The 9546-nt window shown below is 46.8% G+C and overlaps 1 protein-coding gene, 1 long non-coding RNA gene and 2 other non-coding genes across 4 annotated transcripts in view; 3 read left to right on the top strand and 1 right to left on the bottom strand.

Annotated features, from left to right (window-relative positions):
- The first annotated feature begins 127 nt into the window (after window positions 1-127).
- On the top strand, window positions 128-4860 carry LOC141069571 (uncharacterized). Its single transcript, XR_012226595.1, has 6 exons — window positions 128-240; window positions 620-672; window positions 858-929; window positions 2622-2664; window positions 4514-4555; window positions 4758-4860. It is a non-coding gene; the product is annotated as an uncharacterized lncRNA (long non-coding RNA).
- Window positions 710-792, top strand: LOC141069594 (small nucleolar RNA SNORD60). Its single transcript, XR_012226600.1, has one exon. It is a non-coding gene; the product is annotated as a small nucleolar RNA SNORD60 (small nucleolar RNA).
- Window positions 2715-2791, top strand: LOC141069593 (small nucleolar RNA SNORD60). Its single transcript, XR_012226599.1, has one exon. It is a non-coding gene; the product is annotated as a small nucleolar RNA SNORD60 (small nucleolar RNA).
- Window positions 4856-9546, bottom strand: part of RAB26 (RAB26, member RAS oncogene family) — a 155688-nt gene continuing 150997 nt past the window's right edge. The window contains exons 5-8 of the mRNA XM_073559252.1: window positions 8704-8769; window positions 7948-8004; window positions 7473-7549; window positions 4856-6221 (exon numbers count right to left, since the gene is read on the bottom strand). Of these exons, the coding sequence (XP_073415353.1) occupies window positions 6119-6221; window positions 7473-7549; window positions 7948-8004; window positions 8704-8769 (303 nt within the window). The 3' untranslated portion in view covers window positions 4856-6118. The remainder of the gene's footprint in view (window positions 6222-7472; window positions 7550-7947; window positions 8005-8703; window positions 8770-9546) is intronic.

Here is a 9546-nt window from a genome sequence, read left to right as displayed (position 1 = left end):
AAAACAGTAGCCAATCAGGCGTTCGTATTTTTTGTCAGCTGATCTACACAAGGCGGGGCTAATGTAATGCTGAACTGTACTAAAACGTCGGGAGGGTATAGAGACGCTTGTGATTGGCTCATTGCTTGCCACGTGATTATTCGGACCAATGGTCGTGCAGAACACAGTCTATATAATGCGGGTCCAGGGTGGTCTGCGGCCTTTTCGTGACGGTGTTACGTGGAGTGTAGACTACAGTTGGTAAGAGGATGAGTGTGGTCCAGCACGTGACTGTCGTAACTGCGGTTTCTGCTCTACTTAACCCTGTCATGACTAGTTGTTTTTTTTCCATCCCCCTATTTTTCTGCCCCCAGATCCTTGTGAATTTTTTTTCCCCTCTCTCTTTAATGCTATTCCTTTAAAATTCCTGCAGTTGCGATGCATCCGTCAAAAAACGGATCTGGTGCATCAGTTTTTTTTTTTTTTTACAGTCTGCGCAGGATCCGGTTTTTTTTTACCACTTTGACGGATTGTGACTGATTGGAAAAAAAAAAAAAGTGTGAATGAGACCCAACCCCTTCATTATGGGCCTGTGCTGCCTCTTCCCACAGGATAACTGTTCTCCTTGCTTTGCTTGCAGCATTATGGCCGCTGTGGGTGCGTCACACGATGGCCCGGACCCTCCCTGAGTGGGTAAGTGAGGAGCATCGTGCCCCCTTTGTCTTGTGGCTGCCTGTGATGTACCCTGAATTCTGACACCTCATATGAAACCGTGACATCGGCTTCCTGATTCTGTTATTTGGGCTGAGGCGGCGTTGTAGTAATGTGCAGACGTGGGGTCTGGGGAGCCCTGTGTAACCCTTACCTGTCCTCCATAGGTGAGCTGAGACGACCAATGTGTAGGACAGTGTCAGTGTGTGGAAGACCCTGCACCACCCATGATGGCAGTGGTAAGTACTATATGGATGTTGTTGACCCTGATTTACGGCTTTTGCCTTTCCATGGGGTTCAGTGCAGACCATTAGGTTTGGATCCATGTAAGGCTGGTTTCACATAGCGTTTTTTTGCGTGTCCATGCGCACCTATCTGTAACATGGCGGGCGCATGGTCTAGTGTTTGCACGCGTTCGTATGCGTTTTCATGCGGTTTTTTAAGGTGTGCGCCAGACGCACCCTGTTGCATTTTTGGGTGCATCAAAAAGACACATGCACACGGAATGCGACAAAATAACGCATTAGTCTGGGAACGCAGGCGTGCACATGGACATGCGTACGCCTGCGTTTGCAAATGCATGCGTTTTTAGAGTTAACATGGCTAGAAACTGGTTAAAACGCATGCGCCTAAAAAAAAATGCATGATGCGGTTTTTTGCATGAATTTTTATTGCGCTAACAACCGCTAATATGAAAGTAGCCTTAGAGGGTGAGAACATTAAATCTGACTTCTGTTCCCACAGACCCCCCACTCTGCTGTGTGCTCTCAATAGGGAGAGGGGAGTTTCTGACAGTGTTGCTGGAGGGTAGATCTTCTGTGCCCGACCCTTGTTTATCAAAATCTGCCTTTGTGCACAGTCGGGACCCCCACAATAGATGGTTGATTGACAATCCTCTGTGTATGGCCAATTTAAAGGGGTTGTCATCTACTCAGACCGCCCCTTATTAAATATTGTAGTCCGTAGTAAAATGCAGATAACAGATTCTCTCCTGCCTGTCTGTGCCACGTCTCCTCTCGTAATGCCTTGTCCACGCTGCAGTCAATTAGTGGCTGCTCCGCTCCTACGTCCCACAGATGAAACTGACATGGGAAGGATTTGTTGCGTCCGTCAGTATCGCACCTGACTGCAGCTTTTGGCAGCATTCCAGCACCCATCATTTAGCAATGATTTTAGTGGTAGTAGTGAAAGGGCTATAAAGTCTTAGCAGCCTAATGTCTGCATTTATGGCTGTAGGTAATCTCTGAAGATAAGATAGTGCGAATGGTGATGGCTGCCAGAGAATAAATGACACACGGCATTGGCATTATACAGTCGGCTGCTTGGTTGCTGCTGGACTATTAATATTCCTTTTTGCACTGACTGCGTTTACTATGTTCACAAAAGGATCAGTAGATCGGTGCACACAGGCTTCCATTGCTCTCGGCAGCACATGGGATGAGGTGCTACATTTTATTATACAAGCATAAAGTTGTACATTGCAAGTAATGATCTTTTGGCTTGCATTCTCTACAGCACATCATCTCATGTGCTGCCGAGAGCCATTTTTTAACTAAGCCAAAAGATAGTTTCTTGCAACAAATGACTGTTTTGCTCCACATCAGATCATCGGCTGTCAGTTTGGACACAGGGATTATCAATGACATTTTCTGGGTCTCTGAAAAGGTGACTGGCCTATGGGGAACCTTACTCTTTGGCCCTGTCAGGTCGATGTCTGTATACAGCAGAGTCCAGTGAGGCATGTATACTGCCAACATGGGAGCCTATGGGTGACTCCATCCTGCCCCATATGTGAAATACCAGTGATGCATCTGATCTTGCAAACCAAGGGGTTCAGGGTTGCCTCTCGCATCGGTCTTGGGTTTTGCATGCACTGGATGGGGGGTCCTGGCGAGGAGATGACTGACAGATGGTCTTCTCTTGTGTTACAGGTGGAAGTGATGAACATGGAAGACTGGAGTAAACCTACTGCAGGTAAAGGAGGAGCGGTCTGGGGAGCCCAATCCTGGATGACTTGTACTTGGAGCCGGTGATGATAAACTTTAAACTTTCTGACACCTCATCTGAGCACTTCTGTGCTGATTTCCTATATCTGAGGCTCTTGCATGCCCTATTATGGTGGGATTCTGTAAGAAAGCGATTGGTCATTAATGTCCTTCCTTGTAGGCAGACTAGCGGTGATCAAAATATTATATGAAGGCCTCCGTACACATTGTATGGCAGTCGGCCAATCGATCGCTCTGCTGACTGTTCTCTCCGGTCTCCCCCATACATATTCTAGAAGAATTAAATAATCAGCCTCTGTAATTCAGCAGGTCGGATCTAAAATCTGTCGGGAGACCTCCATGCTAATACCGTCAGCCGATCCCATCTGGGGCTATAAGATTTCAGCATGTTAATCTGATCAATCTTATGAGGTGTGATGGAAGCTGGACTCTAAGGCTACCATAATATCACAGGGGGATCAGAGCTTGGGTAAAGAATGTGGGATTTGGGGCCATTTTTTCGCCCAGAAGTGACCAGTCTGGTTGGGTATGAGCTGCAATACCAAATGCAGCCACTAAAAGTGCTACTGAACTGGTCAGACATTAAAGGGTCTGCATTATTTGCAAAGGCCTTTAAGTTCTGACTGACTTGTTATCTTGATGTACTGTCTATAAGTAAGCTATAGATTGGATTATAGGGTTATGCAGTGCCAGGAAAGGAGCGGCTGGTGTGGTGTCTACAGCAGATTGTTGGGTGTTTTGTGGCTGTCCTTTATAGCGTGCGTGTACGATTCATGGCAAGAAGTGATCAACCCCATGTTAGCAGCTCTTCTGTTCCAGATCAGGGGTTTTATCCCCTTTAAAGGGGTATACCTATCTCGGAAGATCCTATCCCAATATGTAGTAAGTAGAATATTAGCTAATGCCTCCAATAAGAAATGTATAGTTCTTCTGATAAGCTGTCACTTTCCCCAAGTGCAGGGCATTGCAGTAGCTTTGACATCCAAAGTTACAACCACGCATATAGTGAGATAGTTGGTCATAACTATTGATTTTTAAGCTACTGCAATGCTCTGCACATGGGGTAAATGAACTGGCCAATCAGAAGAACTATACTAAGTTTCTATTTGGAGATATTTGTTAATATTACACCTACATATCTGGATAGGATCCTGGAGATGGAATATCCCTTTAAGGCTACAGCCCCACAGATTGCAGTGGAGGCACCGCAGTGATATCCAGTGTTTATTTCCCACTGCGACTATCAAAGTAATAGGATTTATGTTCTGTCCGCAAACCAGACGAATGTGGCCTTAGGCTGGTTTCACATTTGCGCTTTATGGCGCAGCGACGGCCGCCGCTAAGCCCCGCCCCCTGCGGTCATCGCCGCCTACTAGCGCACATGGACGCTTGCGATCTGCGCACCCTATCTTTAGCATAGGGTGCGCTGGCCATGCGCTAGCAGGATTTTACCGTGCGCTGCGCACTTTTGAATGTGCGCCGAATGCAGCATGTTGCATTTTGGCGCGCACGGCGCACCTTCAAAAGTGCGCAGCGCACGGCAAAATCCTGCTAGCGCACGATCTGCGCACCCTATGCTAAAGAGAGGGTGCGCTAGTAGGCGGCGATGACCAGATGGGGTGGGGCTTAGCGGTGGCCGTGCGCAGGCCGTCGCTGCGCCATAAAACGCAAATGTGAAACCTGCCTTACAGGGAAGGTTAATCTCTGCAGTCTCCCCCAGGATGACCAGGTAGTTTAATATTTGTGAGTGATCCCTTTAAGCAGAGCAGGGCGGCACTTAATGTTAGCTTTATAACCCGTCTTCTCTTCTCGCACAGGTGCTTGGATCACAGCAGATGAGACCCACGATGTTACGGCAGGTAACGATCCATTGATCCTTGTGCCGCTGTAGTTGGAGCCACTGATGATAAAACCTAAACTTTCTGACACCTCATCTGAGCTCTCTGGTGCGGACCATTCCTATCTGAGGCTTCCTTCCCCTATATACTGAGCGCTGTATGCCCGGGGGGGAATCTCTCTTCAGACCTCAGATATTGAGTGGTCTTTACTTTTTCTTCTCAGGGAGAAGCTGGGACAGAAGATTAATCCTAATGTGAGCCTGGTGCAGTGTCTTGGCTGGAGGTGATTGCTGTTTAATGGCTTTAATAAAATGTGGCAACTTGAAGCTTGATTTTTATTTTTCAAGTACTACAAAAATCATACAGTGAACATTGAATATAGTCAAAAAATTGGGGGCACTACAGGGGTATGGAGTGATTTTTATTTATTTATTTTTTTAATGATTTGAGCTGAGCAAAAAGTTGTAGGACCTTAGGACCCTGTTGGGCTGTGGATACTAGACCTGAACCCTTCAAGACACCTTCCTTGCCCATTCTGGTTAACATGCCAGAGGAAGTGACAAAGCTAATAAGTTTGCAGGGTTCTGGTCCAGTGACCAGACTACCAACCTGGCGTCCTGCAAAAAAAAGCTTTTCTGACTGGCGATCATTGCCCCTGGCTTTTTAAGAGTCCTATGGCTCCATAGGGTGTGAAAGCACGGATTACAGCTCTGATCCAATGCTTTATGCAGAGCCAGTGGGAGAGGAGAGCCGCTGCAGACTTGGCCGGTGTTGTCCCCCATGTGAAGACATCCATGTCTGCAGCAGACTTCACCTTGCAATGTATAAGAGAATCCCCTTTAAGAATAGGTGAAATTATTACTGATGTAATTGCTGCATATCCCCCCGATCATTACACCTGGTGTATGGGCCGCTCTTTATGATGTGGTGCTGCAGCCCTTTTAGCAGATGCAAATGATTGATCTCAATAATAACATTCATGCAGACTAAACATGGCTGCTGGTACATGTCACCAAAGCATGGCAGACTCGCACAGACCCCTGATAAATACCAATATATAAAATGCTCACAGCTCTGCTTTGCTCCAGACATTAAAAGCTGCAAATGTACGGATCAAAAGGACAGCTAAACCGTCTGTGGATGAGGGCGAGATGTGCTTGGAGCAGACAGCAACTGATCCCTGATTATAGTGTCCTTGCAGAGCGGGGCAGACCCCCATACTGTACATTACATTCATTATGAGTTCCTCGGGTCTTTGCGGAGACCTCCAAAAGTCGTGCATGGATGCATGCTGAACGGCTAACAATTTATAGGCTCCCCCCTACAGTGGGGGTACACATGGTGGTCATCATCGGCCGCAGGGTCAGGTCTCTGGATTTAGGTGTCCTTTTGTACAACACATTAGTTTTGCTACCCTCACAGTTAAAAACACAGACATGCACAGAAAATACTCGTCCACACAGTGATGGAGGGGGGCTGCGCTTGGGGAACTCTCGGGACCCCCTTTGTGGAGCTGGTGAACGTTCTCATCAGTCTTTGTACAGGCAACCAATAGGAGAGTTGGACCCCTGATTGGTGAAGAAATCAGGATTTACAGCATCCCGGACCCTTTACTTCCTTCTTGACGTAGTCGTGGAGTTTAAACTTTGGCTCGTTGGGAAGTTTCATAGACCGGTGCTTAAGTTCCCTGAAAAAGAAATAAAAATCTAAGGCCCAGTTTTTGTATTAATCGGTCCCCCAGCCCCCTATTCTTGGAGCTGCAGCCATTGGGCACGATCCTGGATTTAATCTGTTCCTCTACTGGGGTGTACATGGCTGTAATCCTGTAGCAATATATGGGGGACCATCTGCACCTCCATGCTTCCCAAGAGATTTTTAAAATTTTCCTCCTAAATATCTTCTCTAAGAGTCTACTTCCCTTCAAAGGAAGCTCTATAGGGATCAGCTTTATTGCATGCACCCACCCAAGGGTGAGTGTGAAATACCAGATGGTGGACTGCTTGGGACCCATTGATGAGACCACTGTCTGGTCTCAATCAGATTGATGTAATGCAGCTCTTCCATCTGTATTACCACCACAAAAGGTCTGACCGAACGAACAGCATCAGATTCAATCTGTACACGGTAGATTCTTGCACCTATGATAGTCTAGGGCAGGGTTCCCCAACTCCAGTCCTCAAGGCCCACCAACAGGTCATGTTTTCAGGATTTCCTTAAGGTACTGTCACACTTAGCGATGCACCAGCGATCCCGACCAGCGATATGACGCGGTCAGGATCGCTGGTACATCGCTAAGTGGTCGCTAGTGAGCTGCCACACAGGCAGATCTCACTAGCGACATCGCTGATCCTGCGTCCTCCCGCCTGGCTCCACGCATCGCTCGTCGTCACAGCAGGAAGCTGACGACGAGAAACAGTCCAGGACGTTCTCGCGCGATCAGCGATAACCAGCGGGGGAGCCGGTCGTAGGTAAGTATCACTCACAGCGATATCGCTATAACATCACAAGTTATAGCGATATTGCTAGCGATATCGCTTAGTGTGACAGTACCGTTAGTATTGCACAGGTGATGCAATTTATCACCTGAGCAACACTAAGGAAATCCTGAAAACATGACCTGTTGGCGAACCCTGGTCTATGGGATTGTGCATGTGTCAGAATTTGAGACAAGGGGTTGGCTCAAAATCTGCAATACAAGTCTATGGGAAAAAAAAAAAATCTGACTACACTCACGACATCCGAGTGCAGTTGGCTTTTTGGAGTCTGACAAAGGAGAAAGTGGAGAAACCTTTTGCTTTCCTCGTTCCACGTTCAAGAAAAACCAATGTCCCTCTGATCTGAGTAATCTGGCCATTTTTTTTTTCCACGTATGGAGAAATTGGTCATGTGATCCGAGACTTGTGACCATAACAGATGCTAAAACGTGCCCCCAACTTACTTCGCAATTGCTGTAAACGCCAACTCCACATTCAATCCGCTCTTGGCACTGGTCTCCATGAATGGCACCCCGTATTCCTGCAAGGCACCAAGCAAAAACATTCACAGGATATACTACAAATGAGGGGCAGGAGCCCAGCGAGCAGTCCGTACCCGGGCTGCGAAGCACTGATTGACAAGGGAAGGATAATGATCGGCAATTCTAAATTCTGCCACTAGGGGACAGTGTTGATCCATTAGTAAAAGGAAAAATAATGGTGCCCCTTATCAATCGTGTCGGCATCGCCTAGAATCCATATATCGCCTGCAAACGTACATCCGAAAGTCACTGATGTCTACGTTATATATAATTTCTTGTTTTTGTCTTGTCTCTGGGAAAGTTGGGTGACAACAATTAAGGCTGCTGTGATTGTATCAGGGTCAGCAGCAAAGTATTATGGACACGACAGAGATGACATTGCTTGTCCATAGCTCACCTTTGCCAGCCGCTCGCCGTCTTCGATCTTGACCACACGCTCATGAGTGGAGTCCACCTGTAAGAAGATCATCGGCGGTCATTACGGGATGGGTGGCTGTATACCGGACCCTCTGTCATGCATTACGCCAAGCTGTTGGTGAGGCATGTGAAAGCAAGATTTATGCAAGTAAGCACCCCTTTTTTTTTTTTGCACTGGTGATGTCAAAATAAATAATAAAGAATATCCCGTTTGGTGTCTACAGCTGCTATTCAGACCTATGTGTTTCCACGGTAACAGACAACAAACTAGTCTGATCCAATAGTCAAGTGCTATGGTTTACCTGCCCTGCTGCACAAGGTTTTGTTCATATTCTGTTTCCATGGAGACACCTAGCTCTGCATTAGCGCTGTTCACAATTATGTTTGCATTATTTTGGGGGGGGCCAGAGATAAAACCATTGATTCAATCAATGTAAACATAAAATTATGATTTGTTTCTTATATCTTTATAGAGTGATTGCAGCTCTGGTTTTCTTATACAGAGCACCAAATCCCCTGCGGAGACATAAAACAGAAAATTCTTTGTGCCTGAAGCTGCCAATAGAGGGAGCTCTCTGCATACTGATTGGTAGAACCTGCACAGAGCTCCCCATAGTGGTGTCACTTTATCATGCAACTACATTATACATCAATTTGACCATTATAATCGTTAAGAAATTAGAACGTTGGATCTAAAAAAAAATAATTGAAAAACTCAAAACATATATGGCCTCACCTTATTTCCAAGAAGCATAATGACCACGTCTTTTTGCGCATATTCATGAATCTCTGTCAGCCAGGCCTGGAAATAAAAAATGCGTCATTAATACCTATTTATAGTAAACCATTCACCTATAAAGGGGGTCTCCATCTTTAATTATGGTTAATGTGACAAAAAAAATATCCAGACATTTCCCACCAAGCAACCTTACCGCCTAATTGCTCACCATTTACTGAAGACTTGAGTAACTCGACATGCTGGTTGCTAGGGAGGTGCCGCCTGACAACCGGTAATGTCTCCTTAGCAACCAGGTTAACTCATGACGGCCTACTGGATCCATCCCACGTGGTGAAGGGCACAATATGGCTGCGTGTTCTGCCATCACTCCTGTCACAAAACCCGTGGAGGCGCCTCCAGACCAATAATGGCGGCTAGAGTGACTCGCCCAGCTTTCTCCCAAACAGATGAGTAACATGGCAGAAGATGACTCGGGAGCTCTAACACATCACATGAGCGGGAGCATTACCTCACCGAGGCGTCCTCTGCAGCGAGGATCACACGTTATCTGAGGCGCTGATATATTCCATCACACCCGAATAGTGAAATGGTGACCGTGTATGAGGAACTGACGGAAGCAAACAATCGGCACTGGTTCTGTGAGGGGGGGGGCAGAAGTGTTAAATTCTGAGGTAAAGATGGAGAAAATGATCAGGACATACATGGTAATCACTGAATTACAGGCTCTATCATCCGGCCCTCGCCCCCTCAGGTGTATAACCTCCGGCCCCCTCAGGTGTATAACCTCCGGCCCCTCACTCCCTCAGGTGTATAACCTCCGGCCCCTCACTCCCTCAGGTG

This window comes from Dendrobates tinctorius, unplaced genomic scaffold (assembly GCF_039654945.1).
Source record: "Dendrobates tinctorius isolate UK_male_01 unplaced genomic scaffold, ASM3965494v1 ptg000267l, whole genome shotgun sequence".
In the NCBI taxonomy this organism is placed as follows: Eukaryota; Metazoa; Chordata; class Amphibia; order Anura; family Dendrobatidae; genus Dendrobates; species Dendrobates tinctorius.
Note: the sequence above shows the minus strand (reverse complement) of the source record. Positions and strands in the feature narration are given on the sequence as shown.